This window comes from Salvelinus namaycush, chromosome 41 (genome assembly GCF_016432855.1).
Source record: "Salvelinus namaycush isolate Seneca chromosome 41, SaNama_1.0, whole genome shotgun sequence".
NCBI classification, from domain to species: domain Eukaryota; kingdom Metazoa; phylum Chordata; class Actinopteri; order Salmoniformes; family Salmonidae; genus Salvelinus; species Salvelinus namaycush.
The window spans coordinates 20,631,720-20,653,635 of NC_052347.1; the positions used below are offsets into that span (position 1 = coordinate 20,631,720).

General features: G+C 44.7%; 1 protein-coding gene across 2 annotated transcripts in view; it reads right to left on the bottom strand.

Moving 5' to 3' along the window:
* Window positions 1–21,916, bottom strand: part of asic2 (acid-sensing (proton-gated) ion channel 2) — a 424,410-nt gene that overhangs the window by 18,418 nt on the left and 384,076 nt on the right. For both annotated transcript variants that reach the window (XM_038980976.1, XM_038980975.1), the window contains exons 2-3: window positions 21,087–21,237; window positions 7,849–7,976 (exon numbers count right to left, since the gene is read on the bottom strand). In XM_038980976.1, the coding sequence (XP_038836904.1) occupies window positions 7,849–7,976; window positions 21,087–21,237 (279 nt within the window). The remainder of the gene's footprint in view (window positions 1–7,848; window positions 7,977–21,086; window positions 21,238–21,916) is intronic.

Below are 21,916 nucleotides of genomic sequence, written 5' to 3' on the forward strand. Positions count from 1 at the left end.
CAGAGACTGATACTGTATCCATGCATCCAGATTAGTTTGCTGTTGTTAACTCGAACACAGAATTCCCTCGATATCAGCAAGCGAGACGTTGATTTTCAAATCAAATCAAAGTTTATTTGTCACGTGCGCCGAATACAACAGGTGTAGACCTTACAGTGAAATGCTTTCTTACAGGCTCTAACCAATAGTGCAAAAAAGGTGTTAGGTGAACAATAGGTAAGTAAAGAAATAAAATAACAGTAAAAAGACAGACTATATACAGTAGCGAGGCTATAAAAGTAACGAGGCTACATACAGACACTGGTTAGTCAGGCTGATTGAGGTAGTATGTACATGTAGATATGGTTAAAGTGACTATGCATATATGATGAACAGAGAGTAGCAGTAGCGTAAAAGAGGGGTTGGCGGGTGGCGGGACACAATGCAGATAGCACGGTTAGCCAATGTTCGGGAGCACTGGTTGGTCGGCTCAATTGAGGTAGTATGTACATGAATGTATAGTTAAAGTGACTATGCATATATGATAAACAGAGAGTAGCAGCAGCGTAAAAAGAGGGTTTGGGGGGGTTGGGGGGGCACACAATGCAAATAGTCCGGGTAGCCATTTGATTACCTGTTCAGGAGTCTTATGGCTTGGGGGTAAAAACTGTTGAGAAGCCTTTTTGTCCTAGACTTGGCACTCCAGTACCGCTTGCCATGCGATAGTAGAGAGAACAGTCTATGACTGGGGTGGCTGGGGCCTTTGACAATTTTTTGGGCCTTCCTCTGAGATCGCCTGGTGTAGAGGTCCTGGATGGCAGGCAGCTTAGCCCCAGTGATGTACTGGGCCGTACGCACTACCCTCTGTAGTGCCTTGCGGTCAGAGGCCAAGCAATTGCCGTACCAGGCAGTGATGCAACCAGTCAGGATGCTCTCGATGTTGCAGCTGTAAAACCTTTTGAGGATCTCAGGACCCATGCCAAATCTTTTTAGTTTCCTGAGAAGGAATAGGCTTTGTCGTGCCCTCTTCACGACTGTCTTGGTGTGTTTGGACTATTCTAGTTTGTTGTTGATGTGGACACCGAGGAACTTGAAGCTCTCAACCTGCTCCACTACAGCTCGATTGAAACACGACTAATGAAGCCAACAAATCAAAACATTTCAAACTAGCCCTGGCCTCACTCATATACTGTAGGTCTGGCCACGCTACTATAGGTCTCCATTCACAATTAAAACGTCAGCTCTGGCTGATGTATAACACTTTTATCCTGCTGTAATCAAATATCTAATCACCAGAGTAGATAGATGTCAGCGCCCACTATGGGGTGATCTGATGACCTGATTAAATACACTCCAATGACGGCCAGGACCCTCTCTGCCCCTCCCCACACATTATTCATCAATGACCACACACTCTGCCATTGGGATGCACGTCAGCAATTAGAAAGCATATTAGAAACTGATCAAAACTAAAATGCAACAGTTGAATCAACAAGGGGCATAATTAAAGTTGTCGACTCAAGATTTGGAATTAGGCTTTGGGAGCTCTACATGGATTTGCTAACTTCGGGGATTTTGTTGAAAATCGGAGCTGTGAGTTTGGAGTTTTATTAACGAACCAGTACAGTATAGTATATCAGTTCATCCCTCTCCCATGGACACGAGGTTGCCAAGACCAAAAATACATTACTGAGACCCATCCAGAAGAGAGAGGCTCAGGGTCTGTAATGGAACTGTAATTTACAGACACGGGAATGCCCTTGTGACTTCTGTGGAAAGCATAGCAAAGAACACTTTAATATTTGAAACTCCCTTATACTTAAAATAATGACAAAATACAGAGGGTTATCAAAGAACACAGGCAATCTAGTGTGTGTGTGTGTGTGTGTCTGTGTTCATGCATTATTAAGTGCCTATAGTGGCTGTGTTCTTTGGCTTCTGTGCACTTATTTTTTTGATGAAGTGGCTTTTATCTGTAAGTAATAATACGAGTTCATTTGAGTGCATGACTTCAGCTCCGCCTCACTATTGAGCTGTCTGGTTGGATCTGATTACAATCGCACACCAATGACCACAGGCAGCCATTGTACTTTTACAAAGTCCCCACAGTACTGCTAATCATTAAGACATATCGGCTATATTCAGCCTGATTAAAAACATGGTCATCACATGGCGTCTCACAAGATGTCCTCGGGTTGGCTCTGTCAGGAACTAAAGTTGTGCCACGCTGCAGGAACACAAGGGCCAAGCCACAGTAGGAAGTCGGGGGAATCTTTGAATTCAAAGTGCAAAGTGGAGTTAATTCGCTGGTGTCTAAATCTACTGCGTTTCCCACTGTGCTGGTGCAATGGGGAGGATGAAGGATGATGATGTTGTGCCAGTCAGTCACACAGACAGAGCTGAGCTGGAGCTGAGACTGCTGGGAGCTCTACGGCCCAGGGGGCCTGCCTGCCTGCCTTCCGCTGTACAGTAGACCTTCTCTGTATGCTTATCGCTGGCAGACTTGTTCTTTCTTTTTCCTCTCTCATCTTCTTCAGGACGTGTGTTGTTTTTCAAACTTCTGGAAATGACTGAACATGTTTTGGATCTTCCTTCTTCATTCCCTTTTTTTAAATGATGGGAGTTATACAGTTTATTATAGTTTATTGTACAGTTTCTTCTTTATATGTACAGTGCATTCAGAAAGTATTCATACCCCTTGACTTATTTCAGATTTTGTTGTGTTACAGCCTGAATGCAAAATGGATTCAATAGATTTTTTCTCTCACTCATCTACACACAATACACCATAGTGACAAAATGAAAATGTTTCTGGACATTTTTGCAAATGTATTGAAAATGGGATGCATAAATATCAATTTACATAATTATTCACACCACTGAGTCAATACTTTGTAGAAGCACCTTTGGCAGTGATTACAGCTGTGAGTCTTTCAGGGTAAGTTTATAAGAGCTTACCACACCTCAATTGTGCAACATTTCTCCACTATTCTTTTCAAAATTCTCCAAGCTCTGTCATTTCGGTTGTTGATCATATAGACAATTATTTTCAGGTCTTTCCAAAGATTTTCAAGCAGATTTAAGTCACAACTGTAAAACTCCTGAGATTATTTAGGCATACCATAACAAAGGGGTTGAATACTTATTGACTCGACATTTCAGCTTTTCATTTTCAATTAACTTGTATGTAACGGCATTCCTCCTCCTCTTCATACGAAGAGGAGGAGTAGTGATTCGACCAAAATGCAGCGGGTTGTGAATACATAATGAACTTTATTAACAAGACGAAACTAAACACACGAAGAACACTTGATAACTTTACAAAACAACAAAACGAAGTAGACAGACCTGAACGAAAGAACTTACATAAAACATGAAGAACGCACGAACAGGAACAGACTATTACAAACGAACGCTACAGTCCCGTGTGGTGCGCAGACACAGACACGGACGACAATCACCCACAAACAAACAGTGAGAACAACCTACCTTAATATGACTCTCAATCAGAGGAAACGTCAAACACCTGCCTCTAATTGAGAGCCATACCAGGCAACCCAAAACCAACATAGAAACAGAAAACATAGACTGCCCACCCAAAACTCACGCCCTGACCATCAAACACATACAAAACAACAGAAAACAGGTCAGGAACGTGACATTGTACAAATTTCAAAAAACATAATTTCACTTTGAAATTATGAGGTATTGTGTGTTGGCCAGTAACACAAAATCTCAATATTAATTCATTTTAAATTCAGGCTGTAACACAACAAAATGTGGAAAAAGTCAAGGGATGGGAATACTTTCTAAAGGTACTGTATAGGTTTTCTGCTTTATCAGTCCATGGTTGTGGACTACAGGAAAAGGAGGACCGAGCACGCCTCCATTCTCATCAACGGGGCTGTAGTAGAGCAGGTTGAGAGCTTCAAGTTCCTTGGCGTCCACATCACCAACAAACTAACATGGATGAAGCACACCAAGACAATCGTGAAGAGGGCACGACAAAACCTATTCCCCCTCAGGAGATTGAAAAGATTTGGCATGGGTCCTTAGATCTTTAGGTTTTACAGGTGCACCATCGAGAGCATCCTGACGGGTTGCATCACTGCCTGGTATGGCAACTGCTTGGCCTCCGACCGCAAGGCACTACAGAGGATAGTGCGTATGGCTCAGTACATCACCGGGGCCAAGCTTCCTGCCATCCAGGACCTCTATACCAGGTGGTGTCAGAGGAAGGCCCTAAAAATTGTCAAAGACTCCGGCCACCCTAGTCATAGACTGTTCTCTCTGCTACCGCACGCGCAAGCGGTACCGGATCGCCAAGTCTAGGTCCAAGAGGTTTCTAAACAGCTTCTATCCCCTTCTATCCCCATAAGACAGCTAATCAAATGGCTACCCAGACTATTTGCATCCCCCCTCTTCTACGCTGCTGCTACTCTCTGTTATTATCTATGCATAGTCACTTTAATAACACTACCAACATGTACATATTACCTCAATTACCTCGACACCGGTGCCCCCGCACATTGACTCTGTACCGGTACCCCGGTTATTTACTGCTGCTCTTTAATTATTTGTTATTCTTATCTCTTACTTTTTTTGTAGGTATTTTCTTAAAACTGCTATGTTGGTTAAGGGCTTGTAGGTAAGCATTTCAATGTAAGGTCTACACCGGCTGTATTCGGCGCATGTGACAAATAAAATGTGATTTTGATTTGATTTTAATTGCAGAACAGGCATCTCATGTAAATGCTGGAGACATAAGCGATTTGAAGTATGAGGAATAGTGACAGGAATCTGTCAGCTAAGACAAGGGAAATCCAGCCAACTCCCTGTGGCAACTTAGATAAAAACATCTCCAGGGTCAGAGAAGGAGAGTGGGAGAGAAGACGGGAGAGAGAGAGACAGAGAGAGAGAGCGAGAGAGACAGAGAGAAAGACAGAGTGATAAAGAGAGATACTCCCAGTCAGGGAGTGGGCAGAGATAAGAGGTCAGACCTAGGGCTGTTGTGGTGACCGTATTAGTGCCACACCATTGGTCACGAGTCATGAAGGCAGTCAAATTCCACGGTAATTAGGTTTCTCCAAGCTCTGATGCTGCTGATGGTCATTAGTAGCCTACAAAACTTGCTAACTGCCTGGTACTCAGCACTCTATTGTCCCTCTAATCACTCGGACATCAATGCAAATGTTATCGAAAATCTAATCAAACACTTCATGTGAGCCCATGAGTTCATGTTGCTCAACATTTCTATAGGCTATGCAATGCCACAAGAAAAGAGGGGGATGGCCTCGATTAAAAAGAGGAGGATCCCAACAGCTTCCTATAAGCTAGGCCTAGGAATCTGTATTTACTTCTCAACGTTCCTAATATTAAGCACATTGCTTATCTTTACAACAGGAGATTAGCCTACCTGGCTGGCATGAAAATGAACCACAGGAAAAGCGGTTTCGAGAGAGAGAGGTCCATGATATTGGTCCATTCTAAATCAAAACAAATTTCACACATACACACTACCAGTCAAAGGTTTTACAACACCTACTCATTCAAGGGTTTTTCTTTATTTGTACTATTTTCTATATTGTAGAATAATATTGAAGACATCAACACTATGAAATAACACATTTGGAATCATGTTGTAACCACAAAAGCGTTAAGCAAATCAAAATATATTTGGTATTTGAGATTCTTCAAATAGCCACCCTTTGCCTTGCTGACAGATTTGCACACCCTTGGAATTCTCTCAACCAGATGTATGAGGTAGTCACCTGGAATGCCTTCTTAAAAGTGACTTTGTGGAATTTCTTTCCTTCTTAATGCGTTTGAGCCAATCAGTTGTGTTGTGACAAGGTAGGGGGGTATACAGAAGATAGCCCTATTTGGTAAAAGACCAAGTCCATATTATGGCAAATAAATAAGCAAAGAGAAACGACAGTCCATCATTACTTTAAGACATGAAGGTAAGTCAATACGCAACATTTCAAGAACTTTTAAAGTTTCTTCAAGTGCAGTTGCAAAAACCATCAAGCGTTATATGATGAAACTGGCTCTCATGAGGACCGCCACAGGAATGGAAGACCCAGAGTTACCTCTGCTCTAGAGGATACGTTCATTAGAGTTACCAGCTTCAGAAAATACAAATAAATGCTTCACAGAGTTCAAGTAACAGACACATCTCAACATCAACTTTTCAGAGGAGACTGAATTGCAGCAAAGAAACGACTATTAAAGGACACCAATAACAAGAAGAGACCTGCTTGGGCCAAGAAACACGAGCAATGATCATTAGACTGGTGGAAATCTGTCCTTTGGCCTGATGAGTCAAAATTGGAAAGTTTTGGTTCCAACCGCCGTGTCTTTGTGGGTGAACGGATGATCTCCGCATGTGTATTTCCCACCGTAAAGCATGGAGGAGGAGGTGTTATGGTGTGGGGGTGCTTTGCTGGTGACACTGTCTGTGATTTATTTAGAATTCAAGGCACACTTAACCAGCATGGCTACCACAGCATTCTGCAGCGAGACGCCATCCCGTTTGGGCTTAGTGGGACTATCATTTGTTTTTCAACAGGACAATGACCCAACACACCAGCTGTGTAAGGGCTACTTTACCAAGAAGGAGAGTGATGGAGTGCTGCATCAGATGACCTGGTGTCCACAATCCCCCGACCTCAACCCAATTGAGATGGTTTGGGATGAGTCGAACCGCAGATTGAAGGAAAAGCAGCCAACAAGTGCTCATCATATGTGGGAACTCCTTCAAGACTGTTGGAAAAGCATTCCAGGTGAAGCTGGTTGAGAGAATGCCAAGAGTGTGCAAAGCTGTCATCAAGGCAAAGGGTGGCTAATTGAAGAATCTCAAATATTAAATATATTTTGATATGTTTAACACTTTTTTGGGTTACTATGTAATTCCATATGTGTTATTTCATAGTTTTGATGTCTTCACTATTATTCTACAATGTAGAAAATAGTACAAATAAAGAAAAACACTTGACTGGGTAGGTATTCTAAAACTTTTGACCGGTAGTGTATTATTTAGTATATGTAAAGACAAGATTAAATCAAGAATAGTCTGATGGGTGACAATATTAGCCTATCACTTGTGAATGATATACTATGACTTGTGAATGATGCCCAGTGTAAGGCAAGAGAAAATGCCTTTTTTAGCTACTCTCTTTAATCCTAGTCGCACACCTCGTGTAGCCTAGCCCACAGGCCTTTATGTTTTGATAAGGTTTGTATCACACCTCGTGTAGCCTAGCCCATAGGCCTTTATGTTTTGATAAGGTTTGTATCACACCTCGTGTAGCCTAGCCCATAGGCCTTTATGTTTTGATAAGGTTTGTATCACACCTCGTGTAGCCTAGCCCATAGGCCTTTATGTTTTGATAAGGTTTGTATCACACCTCGTGTAGCCTAGCCCATAGGCCTTTATGTTTTGATAAGGTTTGTATCACACCTCGTGTAGCCTAGCCCATAGGCCTTTATGTTTTGATAAGGTTTGTATCACACCTCGTGTAGCCTAGCCCATAGGCCTTTATGTTTTGATAAGGTTTGTATCACACCTCGTGTAGCCTAGCCCATAGGCCTTTATGTTTTGATAAGGTTTGTATCACAACTGGCATCCATGTATTGTAATCTTCCTGCCTCAACTGTATATGCGCACACACACACACACACACACACACACCCCCACACACACCTGAATAGAATGTTCTTTATCAGAAGTGCACGTTTTTCATCTCGGAGAGATAAGCTCCAGTCAGGAGGAGGTTGAAATTGAAATCTAAAAGTGAAAAGTGTCAGGAAGATTGAAGCAGACCTATTCAGTGTGTACAGTAATAACTTAGGTCAAAGGGCACCTACCCTCTGCTCCTGAGTGGCAACAAAGGTCTGAAAGCCCGGGGCAACGCCAAAGCCCAGCTCGTGGACGAACGGGGGCTCTGCCTGGCTGTGGATCTGCACCCGCACTCCCGCCTCGAACGCTGTCTCCTCTGTGGGGGAAAACACAGACACACACAGGGAGATTAACAGTTACTATCACACACACACACACACACACACGCACACACACACACGCACACACACGCACACACACACACACACACACACACACACACACACACACACACACACACACACACACACACACACACACACACACACACACACACACACACACACACACACACAACAGACTTAAAAGTACCTAATATACACACAATTACTTGAACAAAGTAAAAGACAGTGAAATTCCTTTATGAATCACCTTTAGTAGATGAACGGTGAGCCTGTGAATGAGAGCCATATGCTTCCCTGCCTGCCTTCTTCCTCTATATGGATAACATGCGTTCAGTGGAAAGACAGCCCATTTGCCTCGGCTCAACATCAAATAGAGGAGCAGGAGTAGAAATTCCACTGGCTGTCTCTTAACTATACACATGAAAGAGCTGTTACCCAGCCAGTCACACACACACACAAGCGCACACACACACACTGTGGCAACCCGGGCGCCATCAGGGAGCTACAAAGGCAGGAGCAGGACCTTGGTCAGCTCCAGAGGGCTGGCGAGGTCAAGGTGAGTCAGTACCATGGACAGCTCTACAGGCACCAACTGGGGCTGGTGAATCAACACCAAGAGCCGGAGTGAGTATGATAAGCACCTAATCCAATGACAAAGAAGATACTAGGCAATGTTTGACTCACCTTTCTCTCTCTCTCTTCCTGTTCTCTGCCCCAAAGGATGATTACCTAACCCTGGTCAGCACACCACCCGGCACAAGTAGAGAGCAAGGATTGAAACCCCGGACTCATCGCTCTCTCTATTTTGTTTTGTTCATTGACACAGGCGGTCCGAGGAGCTGCCACGACAGACATAGTGGCCCACCAGTTACCTGAGAGGCTTTTCAGTTGTATTTCTCCCCTCCCCATTCTCCCCCACTTTTATGAAAGAACTACCTTGTTTAAAGCACCACAAATTCATCTCCCGCTGTCTTACTTTGTGAGTTTCACCTCTGACTCCCCTGGGCTGCCACAACGCACGCACACATACAGTGACACTTTACAAGGACACAGGCAGGCAGACATTCTCCAAAGCATAGAGACCCTCTTCCAGACAAACATCATCCAGACCCGCACACAAATTCTCCACAGGTAGATGTGCTAACACACTCACACATGCACGGGCACGCACACACATTCACACACACACACACACACACAGAGTTTGGAGGAAAATAGGCTTTATTCAAATCAATAACTTTCTCTCCGCAGTCTTCTCATCCGGCAGCCATGTTGCTGTGCATTCAATCAAGCCGCCCATCCTCCTCCATGTTTGACAGGCAGCAGCTTCAATCAGGCTGCTGGACTGGAACAGTGAAAGCAGTGGAAGACTGAGCAGAGGGAGCACGGCACCCAGGGTTTGCCAGCTTCTTTAAAGGGACGGCTGTGACAGAGAACACAAAGCCCACCACGGCATCACCCAGCAGCCATCCATCACACAGCTACCTGTACTCAGAAAGGAAACGCACCGTGACGTCTGGGATGGGGACGGGGTAACGTGTGGAATAGGAAATCAAACAGGTGCTGTGTGTGTGTGTGGCTGCCTTGTAGGACGGGAAGCAAGTCCCAGTACTGAATCACCAAAGCAGCATGTCTTGTGTCTGTTCTGGGTGGAGACATATGACGGTTCACTTTTTGTTATTCTACTCTACCTGTGGAATAATATAGTAACCAAATCAACGTTTATTGGTTGTGTAGACAGATTTGCAGGTGCAGCGAAATACTTCTGTTTCTAGCTCCAACAGTACAGTAATATCTAGCAATACAATAACAATACACACATAATCCAAAAAGCTAATACAATTAAATAAAATTAATATCCATACTGTCTATATAAATATATAAGCAGGGGTCGTATATATATTTATAAATGGTGTGTATAGACAGTATATGAATAGAAAAGGTGTTATATAGGTTGAGCCTTGACTAGAATACAGTATATACATATGAATTGGGTAAAACAGTATGTAAACATTATTAAAGTGACCAATGTTCAATGACTATGTACATTGGGGAGCATTCTCTGAGGTGCAGGGCAGAGTGCCGGGTGGTAGCGGACTAGTGACTGTGTCTAAGGTTCAGGGCAGGGTACTGGGTGGAGGTTGGCTAGTGATGACTGTTTAACAGTCTGATGGCCTGGCAATAGAAGCTGTTTTTCAGTCTCTTGTGCCAACTTTGATGCACCTGTACTGCCTCTGCCTTCTAGACGGTAGCGGAGTGAACAGGCTATGGTTCGGGGGGCTGAGGTCCTTGATGATCTTCTTGGCCTTCATGTGACACCGGGTGTTGTAGATGTCCTGGAGGTCAGACAGTGTGACCGCACCACCCTCTGGAGAGCCCTGTGGTTGTGGGTGGTGCAGTTGCCGTACCAGGAGGTGATACAGTCCAACAGAATACTCTCGATGGTGCATCTGTATAAGTCTGTAAGGGTCTTAGGGGCCAAGTTGAATTTGTTTAGCCTCCTGAGGTTGAAGAGGTGCTGTTGCGCCTTCTTCACCACACTGTCGCTGTGGAGGGACCATTTCAGGTCCTCAGTGATGTGCACGCTGAGGAACTTGAAGCTTTTGACCCTCTCCACTGCGGCCCCGTCGATGTAGATGGGGGCGTGTTGGATGGATGGGTAATCATGGTGGTGTCATGTACATTATGAGGAAAATGTATATTCTTATTGAAATACTAATTTAGATGGGAGAGAATGGAGGGCAGGGGTTATGTGAGCATCAACACACACTGCTATGTGAGTTTACTGTACAGTCCATCACGAACACAACAAATCCCCATCACCAGATTTGATCTGAATGAGATGGACAGATAGAAAGTGTGATGACCCCTGAAGGTTAGATTGAAATAATCATCATCAGTACCGCCATCATCATTCTTATCACCATCGTTTCCACAGGTAATGTATTTGGGTGGGACTTCCGAAATAAATGACTATGGTATTTCATTTGCCTTCCTCTCAGGGCGTGTCAGCTGTGATTCCATCTCCGGCTGAAATGAGAAATCACGGAGTAGAGGGGAATAAGAGAATCAGTTGTTGCAGAGGAAGAAAACGGGCTGAGAATGTGTGAGAGTGAGAAAGAGAGAGAGAGCAAGACAGAGATAGTGTGTATGTATGTGTGTGTGAGCGAGCGAGCGAGAGCTAGAGAGAGAGAGAAAGACAGAGAGAATGTGTATGTGTGTGTGTGTCCACGAATGTGTGTATGAAATCAAATAAGAACAGTCACATCTAATCTTGTGTGGGACCCTGCTGCCAGGGGTTCACGTCTCCCACATAGCCCGGGGTCAACCTTGTTTCTGCTATTCCATCACAGACATTACATTCCCTCTCTCCCGCCACCCCTCACACACCTCCCTCCACCCCTCACACACCTCCCTCCACCCCTCACACACCTCCCTCCCTCCCGCCACCCCTCACACACCTCCCTCCACCCCTCACACACCTCCCTCCACCCCTCACACACCTCCCTCCCTCCCGCCACCCCTCACACACCTCCCTCCACCCCTCACCCACCTCCCTCCACCCCTCACACACCTCCCTCCCTCCATCCCTCACACACCTCCCTCCACCCCTCACACACCTCCCTCCCTCCATCCACCCCTCACACACCTCCCTCCCTCCCTCCATCCCTCACACACCTCCCTCCCTCCATCCCTCACACACCTCCCTCCCTCCATCCCCCCCTCACACACCTCCCTCCTCCATCTCCCCCTCACACACCTCCCTCCTCCATCTCCCCCTCACACACCTCCCTCCTCCCCTCACACACCTCCCTCCACCCCTCACACACCTCCCTCCCTCCATCCCTCACACACCTCCCTCCCCCCCTCACACACCTCCCTCCCTCCATCCACCCCTCACACACCTCCCTCCCTCCCTCCATCCCTCACACACCTCCCTCCCTCCATCCCTCACACACCTCCCTCCCTCCATCTCCCCCTCACACACCTCCCTCCTCCATCTCCCCCTCACACACCTCCCTCCCTCCATCCACCCCTCACACACCTCCCTCCTCCACCTCCCCCTCACACACCTCCCTCCCTCCACCCCTCACACACCTCCCTCCCTCCATCCCTCACACACCTCCCACACAGCCAGAGGGTTTGCCAATTGTCATACACCACAGCTGTGGACCCCACCCCCACTACCCAGCCAATCTGCCATGCTGTAGTCTTACTGATCCAGCCACTTGTGTTTGATCAGGCAGCAAGTTTGACTCTACACTGTCCTCCTTCTAGAAATATGCCTGCTGTTCCATGTTGCATTTGATGAGTAACATTGATCATTTGGACATTCATGTAAACAGGGGTGTTTCATGGTCAAGTTTCCACACACACGTATGCACAAGTCAATGTGTATTATTACCAAGAAACACTAAAAAGGCATCGGAGGAGTATTTTCCACTCCAGTGTGGATCATACCCGCTGTCTGACCTGTTGTTGAATAAACAACCTCATGTTTTATTTGAGGCCTCACAGCAGTTGAGAAGCCTGAGAGTGCTGAATTAATGTTACGTTCCCCAGTTTCTGTGTTGTAGTTTGTATTTGAGTGTGTGTGTTTCAGAAGATGGCTTCCTGAAATTCTCCCCAAGCAGCTGATTGGTCGGCCCCAATTGATGATTGGAGAGCTGACCCCACCCCCTCGTCAAGACGCAGCTGTCTCTAATTACCAATGCCTTCTGAAGCTATAAAAGCCAGTCTTCTGTTGTTCAGGAGAGTGAGCTCATAGGCAGTCTGAGCTCATTGCTGGAGAATTTGATTGTGATATAGTGTTGGTTGTTTATCAGAAAGCGTTGGTATGTACTGTGTTAGTTGTAGCTGGGAGCAGTTGGTATGTTCCGTGTGAGATTGTTGCTCAGCTAGAGCTTATTTGATGTCCTTTGTTTATTAGTTTGTTTGAGTAATTGTTTGATATTCTGTTTCATTTGTTCCCAGGGGGGAAGGGGAAGGCACCTAGGGAGTGCTTAGGCAAGAGGCCCGCGGGCATACATATACCCGTAGTATATTCACTGTCTAGGTGCACTAGGTAAGACCTGGGCGGACCACCCCCTGTATTTGTTAGCGCACCAGGCGGTGCTAAGTTAGGTAAGTAGTGGGTAGGCAGGTTAGATAGGAGAGGGGGAGCTTTGATATTTACTTTCTTTGCTTAGGTTCCGTCCAGACCCTTTTCCCCATATTACCGTGTAAAGGAAAATCTAAACAACTCAATGGGGAATCAGAATCTAAACAACTCAATAGGGAATTAGAATCTAAACAACTCAATGAGGAATCAGAATCTAAACAACTCAATGAGGAATCAGAATCAAATCGAAGAGACAGAGAAAGGGAAAACAGAGGGAGGACAGAAGGAGAAAGATATAGCAGCATGAGAGAACGGGGAGAAAGAACATGGAGCGAGAAAGGGATGGAGCGTTATAGAGAGAGAAAGAGGTGGAGAAATTTGTCCTGGCTCGTCTGTGAAAAGATGAGAGAGAAATCAAAGTCAAGGACTTCTCTTTCATGGTTCCAAATGAAGGCCGTGGCTAATCTCTACTCTCCTACAGTATCCAACGCTTCAGATGGGAGTCAGGATGGAGTCATGAGAGTGTGTATCAATGTTAACTCAATCACTATGAGGCTGTATACGATCACATACACTGAGTGTACAGAGCATTAGGAACACCTTCCTAATATTGAGTTGCACCCACTTTTGCCCTCAGAACAGCCTCAATTAATCAGGGCATGGACTCTACAAGGTGTCGAAAGCGTTCCACAGGGTTGCTGGCCCAAGTTGACTCCAATGCTTCCCACAGTTGTGTCAAGTTGGCCGGATGTCCTTTGGGTGGTGGACCATTCTTGATACACACGGGAAACTGTTGAGCATGAAAAACCCAGCAGCGCTATTTCCTGACACACTCAAACCGGTGCGTCTGGCACCTACTACCATACCCCGTTCTAAGGCACTTAAATATTGTCTCAAGTCTTAAAAATCATTCTTTACCCGGTCTCCTCCCCTTCATCTACACTGATTGAAGTGGATTTAACAGGTGACTTCAAAAAGGGATCATATCGTTCACCTGGATTCACCTCGTCAGTTTATGTCATGGAAAGAGCAATGTTTTGAACACTATGCTTGGGAATACTTTGGAACAGATTTGGTAGTGGTGGGATGCTGGAAATAGCTGAGCCAATTGAAGTAGGTGACAGGGAGGAAGTGAACATTCACTTTCATTGTTTTAAAGGTGAGATAATGAGCTGCCCGTGGATATTCTATGATATCCCTCAGAACAATTTCAACTTAATCCTGTTATATAAGCAAAACCTTCACCTAAGATCTACCTGGCTACTTTCATAGCACATTATGAATTACAAAGGCTAGTGTTTCCCTTCGTTTAGTACATATAAACAACCCATCTTAATGCTTTGATGCTTAGATAGCTCTACATGACTCCTGGTACAGTTGAAGTTGGAAGTTTACATACACCTTAGCCAAATACATTTAAACTCAGTTTTTCACAATTCCTGACATTTAGTCCCAGTAAAAATTCCATTTTAGGTCAGTTAGGATCACCACTTTATTTTAAGAATGTGAAATGTCATTATAATAGTAGAGAATGATTTATTTCAGCTTTTATTTCTTTCATCACATTCCCAGTGGGTCAGAAGTTTACATACACTCAATTAGTATTTGGTAGCATTGCCTTTAAATTGTTTAACTTGGGTCAAACGTCTCAGGTAGCCTTCCACAAGCTTCCCACACAAGTTGGGTGAATTTTGGCCCATTCCTCCTGACAGAGCTGGTGTAACTGAGTCAGTTTTGTAGGCCTCCTTGCTTGCACACACTTTTTCAGTTCTGCCCACATATTTTCTATAGGATATAGGTCAGGGCTTTGTGATGGCCACTCCAATACCTTGACTTTGTTGTCCTTAAGCCATTTTGCCACAACTTTGGAAGTATGCTTGGGGTCATTGTCCAGTTGGAAGACCCATTTGCGACCAAGCTTTAACTTCCTGACTGATGTCTTGAGATGTTGCTTCAATATATCCACATAATTTTCCTACCTCATGATGCCATCTATTTTGTGAAGTGCACCAGTCCCTCCTGCAGCAAAGCACCCCCACAACATGATGCTGCCACACCTGTGCTTCTCGGTTGGGATGGTGTTCTTCGGCTTGCAAGCCTCCCCCTTTTTCCTCCAAACATAACGATGGTCATTATGGCCAAGCAGTTCTATTTTTGTTTCATCAGACCAGAGGACATTTCTCCAAAAAGTATGATCTTTGTCCCCATGAGCAGTTGCAAACCGTAGTCTGGCTTTTTATGGCGGTTTTGGAGCAGTGGCTTCTTCCTTGCTGAGCGGCCTTTCAGGTTATGTCAATATAGGACTCGTTTTACTGTGGATATAGATACTTTGTACCTGTTTCCTCCAGCAACTTCACAAGATCCTTTGCTGTTGTTCTGGGATTGATTTGCACTTTTTGCACCAAAGTACGTTCATCTCTAGGAGACAGAACGCGTCTCCTTCCTCAGCGGTATGACGGCTGCGTGGTCCCATGGTGTTTATATTTGCGTACTATTCTTTGTACAGATGAACGTGGTCCCTTCAGGTGTTTGGAAATTGCTCCCAAGGATGAACCAGACTTGTGGAGGTCTACAATTTTTTGTCTGAGGTCTTGGCTGATTTATTTTGATGTCAAGCAAAGAGGCACTGAGTTTGAAGGTAGGCCTTGAAATACATCCACACGTACACATCCAATTGACTTAAATTATGTCAATTAGCCTATCAAAAGCTTTTAAAGCCATGACATCATTTTCTGGAATTTTCCAAGCTGTTTAAAGGCACAGTCAACTTAGTGTATGTAAACTTCTGACCCACTGGAATTGTGATACAGTGAATTATAAGTGAAATAATCTGTCTGTAAACAATTGTTGAAAACATGACTTGTGTCCTGCACAAAGTAGATGTCCTAACCGACTTGCCAAAACTATAGTTTGTTAACAAGACATTTGTGGAGTTTTAATGACTCCAACATAAGTGTATGGAAACTTCCCACTTCAACTGTATGTACGATCAAGAACATTTCAGGTAAAAGAAAGCATTTAAATGACTGTTAGTCTAGTGGAATCCACACTCAACAAAAATATAAACCTAAAATGCATCAATTTCAAAGATTTTACTGAGTTACAGTTCATATAAGGACATCTGTCAGGTGAAATATATTCATTAGGCCCTAATCTATGGATTTGACATGACTGGGAATACAGATATGCATCTTTTGGTCACAGATACCTTAAAAAAAGGGATAGGGAAGTGGATCAGAAAACCAGTCACTATCTGGTGTGACCACCATTTGCCTCATGCAGCGCGACACATCTCCTTCACATAGAGTTGATCAGGCTGTTTATTGTGGCCTGTGGAATGTTGTCCCACTCCTCTTCAATGAGTGTGCAAAGTTGCTGGATATTGGGGGGATATGGACACGCTGTCGTACACGTCAATCCAGGGCATCCCAAACATGCTCAGTGGGTGACATGTCTGGTGTGTATACAGGCCATAACTGGGGCATTTTCAGCTTCCAGGAATTGTGTACAGATCCTTGCGACATGGGGCTGTGCATTATCATGCTGAAACATGAGGTGATGGCGGCGGATGAATGGCATGACAATGGGCCTCAGGATTTCCTCACAGTATCTCTGTGCATTCAATCCATCGATAAAATGCAATTGTGTTCATTGTCTGTAGCTTATGCCTGCCCATAACATAACCCCACTGCCACCATGATGCACTCTGTTCACAACGTTGACATCAGCAACCCGCTCGCCCACACTGCACCATACACTGTCTGCCATCTGCCTGGTATAGTTGCAACCGGGATTCATCCGTGAAGAGCACACTTCTCCAGTGTGCCAGTGGCCATCGAAGGTGAGAATTTACAGTTACGATGCCGAACTGCAGTCAGGTCAAGACCCTGGTGAGGATGACAAGCAGGCAGATGAGCTTCCTTGAGACAGTTTCTGACAGTTTTTGCAGAATGTCTTCAGTTGTGCAAACCCACAGTTTCATCAGCAGTCTGGGTGGCTGGTCTCAGGGGATCCCGCTGGTGAAGAAGCCGGATGTGGAGGTCCTGGGCTGGCATGGTTACACAGGGTCTGCAGTTGTGAGGCCGGTTGGACATCAGTGGTATTGTGTTGTGTGACAAAACTGCACATTTTAGAGTGGCCTTTTATTGTCCCCTGTACAAGGTGCACCTGTGTAATGATCATGCTGTTTAATCAGCTTATTGATATGCCACACCTGTCAGGAGGATGGATTATATTGGCAAAGGAGAAATGGCCACTAACAGGGATGCAAATAAATCCTCCACATACAACACCCGTTCTGCCAGTCACATTCTGTTAAAGGTCCCCAAAGCACACACATCCATGGGTCGTCTTTTCAGTTCCCTGCAGCGAGCGACTGGAACGAGCTGCAACCAACACTCAAACTGGACAGTTTTATCTCCATCTCTTCATTCAAAGACTCAATCATGGACACTCTTACTGACAGTTGTGGCTGCTTTGCATGATGTATTGTTGTCTCTACCTTCTTGCCCTTTGTGCTGTTGTCTGTGCCCAATAATGTTTGCACCATGTTTTGTGCTGCTGCCATGTTGTGTTGCTACCATGTTGTTTTCATGTTGTTTTCATGTTGTGTTGCTACCATGTTGTTTTCATGTAGTTTTCATGTTGTGTTGCTACCATGCTGTAGCAACACAACATGAAAAGGTCTTAGGTCTCTCTTTATGTAGTGGCTCCAGAGTGGCGCAGCGGTCTAAGGCACTGAAGTGCAGTGCTCGAGGCATCACTACAGACACCCTGGTTTGATTCCAGGCTGTATCACAACCGGCCGTGATTGAGAGTCCCATAGGGTGGTGCACAATTGGCCCAGCGTTGTCTGGGTTTGGCTGGGGTAGGCCGTCATTGTAAATAAGAATTTGTTCTTAACTGACTTGCCTAGTTAAATAAAGGTAAAAAATCACTTTAAATGTTGCGTTTATATTTTTGTTCAGTGCAGTGTAATAACCTCACAGTCTGCTGTGAAATGCTAAGTGTTTAACTCCCCACTCCTGCAAAAATTCAGTAGTTAACCCAAAGGCAGAATGAGATAACAAGTCTTCAGATCAAGAGAAGAGTGAGAAAACTCGCCTGGCTCTTCCACTTTCTAATCTGAACTTCAGTTGACCTCTCTTGCAGACAGGGACAATCCATACAACATCCCACACAAACACGGCCAAGATCGCGTTGTGTTCGATAAGGACTTAAGAAAATACAGCGAAAAAAGGAATACATTGATTGGAAACAAGAGAGGAAGCCTGTTGATACTGTGAAAGGTGGTTGTAGTAAGTGTTGATACTGCACCCTGGGCAAAACCTTAGGTCGAAATCAATAGCAGCTATGTGCATACTTTCCATATGTTATGTGTTTCTGTCTGAGGACAATGAACAATAGTGTGTGGTATTGGAGAAGCCAGAGGTCAAGTGCAATGGCTGAGTCCCAAATGGCACGCGATTCCCTTTATCGTGCACTACTTTTGAGCAGGGCCCAAAGTAGTGCACTGTACAGGGAATAGGGTGCCATTGGGGTGAACCCAATGAGTTTCATCAGACACACAGTGGAGAAGTGGAGCTGGAGGTTAGCACTCCGCCTGCAGCAAATCTCTCTTTAAATTCACATGAAAGATATTCTAATGTTTGTAAAAGTAAATGGTTGGAGAAAATTGAGGTGAGGTCCTAATCACTTGACAAGTCGTCATTGAATTCCACTTGACAACCCTGCAAATATTTAAGATGCACTTGATAGATCAGCCCCTCGAAGACAGCTACTGTATGAGAGGAAATGAGAGAGACAATCTAAAGCTCTCATTATTTCTTCCACCGAGCAATCCTGATGCCAATGTGAGTTGCAGTGTATCTAGGCAACTGCATATCTATTTCTAAAACTTCGCACACACATAAGCTGGTGATCAAATTAAGATAGCACATCTGTAGTTAAGTGTAATAGCAAACGGGTTGGGTTGTGTACGTTAATGACTAAAAGTGATTGTTGTCATAATTTTTTACAATCAATCTAGACTAATAAATATAAATGAAAAACACAAGAATGACTTTACACTACAGATGTAGGATCTTCATTTGATCACTCTTTTGTTGCACAGTAGGAAATGTAAACTTGTAGTATATTCAATGTTTAAAAAGGCTTCTAAAGTTTGTAATTTCCACTTTAAAATGTCAGACTTGATTTGACCTTACAAAAAATGTATCAACCCCTACAAAAAAGTCAATTAATTCTAATCCACATAATACTTCGCATTTTCTGTTGCTGCAAGATCATTTTCCTGCTGTAGAAAACTGGCTCAAATTAAGATCCTACATCTGTACTGTGCTCCTGTTATTGCTCATCCAATCCAGATGAAGAACACGGCCCGGTTTTTATTTTATTATCTGGATTTTGACCTGTCGGATAGGATTAAATGCATAGAAATAAAATTAATTGAACAGACAAATCATTGACTTGAATGGGACCCATTCTATTCATTCCATTTCTATGCATTTCATCCTATCCAATAGGAAAAATCTAGATAGATAACTTTTAAAAAACTGGGCCCAGGAAACTGTGGATTTTGACTACCCCCAGCTGACAGTAAAATACCCAGGAACCAAAAATACAAGAGTTCCCTTCTTCAGATCAATAAACATCCCATGCCAAATGTCAACACATCCTCTTCCTCCATGGTTCTATCCTGATACTGTCCACTTCCTCTGTACTACAAACTAACTCCTGTGAGTCCAGACATGACAGTATGGCAGCAAAACAAGCTGCCTCTCTACCCTCTAAAGCTCCCAGGATGCAGTTAGCCACAAACCTGACCATGGAGACGATGCAGCTCTGATTGACTGCAGGCCTTTGCCAGGCAGACAGAGAGGAGAGGGTGAGAGGAGGGGTGGAGAGAGAGGAGAGGGTGAGAGGAGGGGTGGAGAGAAATAGGGAGGGAGAAAAATAATAGAAAGGCTGAGGTAGGAGCCCTGTTCCGTGTGTCCAGTGTGTCTAATATGTCCGTTGTGTCCGGTTTGTCTGGTGTGCCCGCTGTGTCCAGTGGGTCCGGTGCCTCTGCTTAGGAGCCAATAGTCTTGATTTAAGTCTCTAAAGGCACTGAGGCCTGCTTCTCTGTGAGGTGGAAGCTGTGAGGAGGAAGCTGCAAGGAGGAAGCTCTGAGTAGGAAGTTCTGAGCCCCCTGTTATCTGCTGACAGGACTGAGCCAGCTGGTTGTGTGCTAATTAATCCATACAGACACACAGAGGGATAAACAAGGGCACCATCCAGGGCCCTCCATCCCACTAGGAGACTCGACAAAGAGCTCTACACTCTCACTGTGCTGCTAGATGCCCCTCTGTATAGCGACTTAGCCTCTGGCTTATCACAACAGACTTAAACACACCAGTGATGGGAAGGGACAGCTGAGGACAAGCCTATGTGTCCCACTGCTAATCTGAGAAGAACATGTGGATAATTGATCGGGGGAAATAAACAGGCTCTCTGCATGGTACATGTTCTATATATCGAGAGTAAATATAGTCTATCTGCTAGAGGGCCCATGACTTGGCTTGATGCTGTGCTTCAACAACTCCCCTGTCTTCACTTCCACGCAGGTTGAGACGTGAGCAAGGCTTTCAATGAGGCTCATTGTGCAGCTAACAGGTCAGGCAGCAAGCTCCCTCCTACACAAGACTATCTGAACAACTAACAGGGCTTCTTCCACTATGAACAACAAATCGTGAGGAAACTGATAAAGGAATGGCATCGCTTCCAAATCTGAAAGGAAAAGCACATCCTGGCTTGAGCTGTTATTTGACAGCAAGTCAATACATTTTAGGCAGAATTGATATAAATGGTGAAAAGCACAGGACATAGAATATAACCTTGGGGGACATCAGTTGTCAACTCCACATAGTCAGATTGAACACCCTCCACATGGATACATTTTGATTTAGATGGAGAGGGTCAGGTATGGTGTAGTTGGGCCTACCTGTGTTGCCCCACACGGGTAGGTACTCGTCCTGCTGGATGTCCAGCATAATCTCCAGGCCGTTCCCCGTCCCTCCCTTCATGGTGGTCCGCAGCGTCTTCCCCTCCTCCGCTGCGTTGAACATGTAACACTTCCCATACCTGGTGAACACCTGCAGAGAGCGAGAGAGAGAGAGAGAGAGAGAGAGAGAGAAATAGATAGAGAGAGAGAGAGAGAGAGAGAGAGAGAGAGAGAGAGAGAGAGAGAGAGAGAGAGAGAGAGAGAGAGAGAGAGAGAGAGAGAGAGAGAGAGAGCAGAAGTTAGTACTGACCCTGTTATGTACACAGGCTGGTGGACATCAGGAGGTGGACCGATACATGAACTAATCATAAACTGGTACCATTACATTCCCTGAGGCGGTTTAGGGAAGAACTGTCCTTATAGCCTTCTAAATGCATTAAGAAATCAGCAAGCTGAACTCGATATGATAATGATTGTAACACCCTACAGGCAAATTCAAATGACAACAACAGAGCCTGGAACAAAAGTTACGTATTAAGGTTTCATGTGGAGACTAGGAACACAAAATGTTGATTTGTCCCTTGGTTGCCCTTGATAGAAATCCATGATCAATCCCAATGGCACACAACAACCTTCTAACACATTCTCCTATGATTACCAAAAATTGGAAGAGGCACCTTGTGCTTTTAAAAAATGTGTTTACGAGCATACACTTTATGACACGGCAATGGGCCACATTGGAGACAAATCCTATAATTTCAGTGTAATGGAGCATGTGGCTGTTGTTCCCCCTCCCTTCAAGTGGCTGGATGAGCAGAAGCATTAAAGGC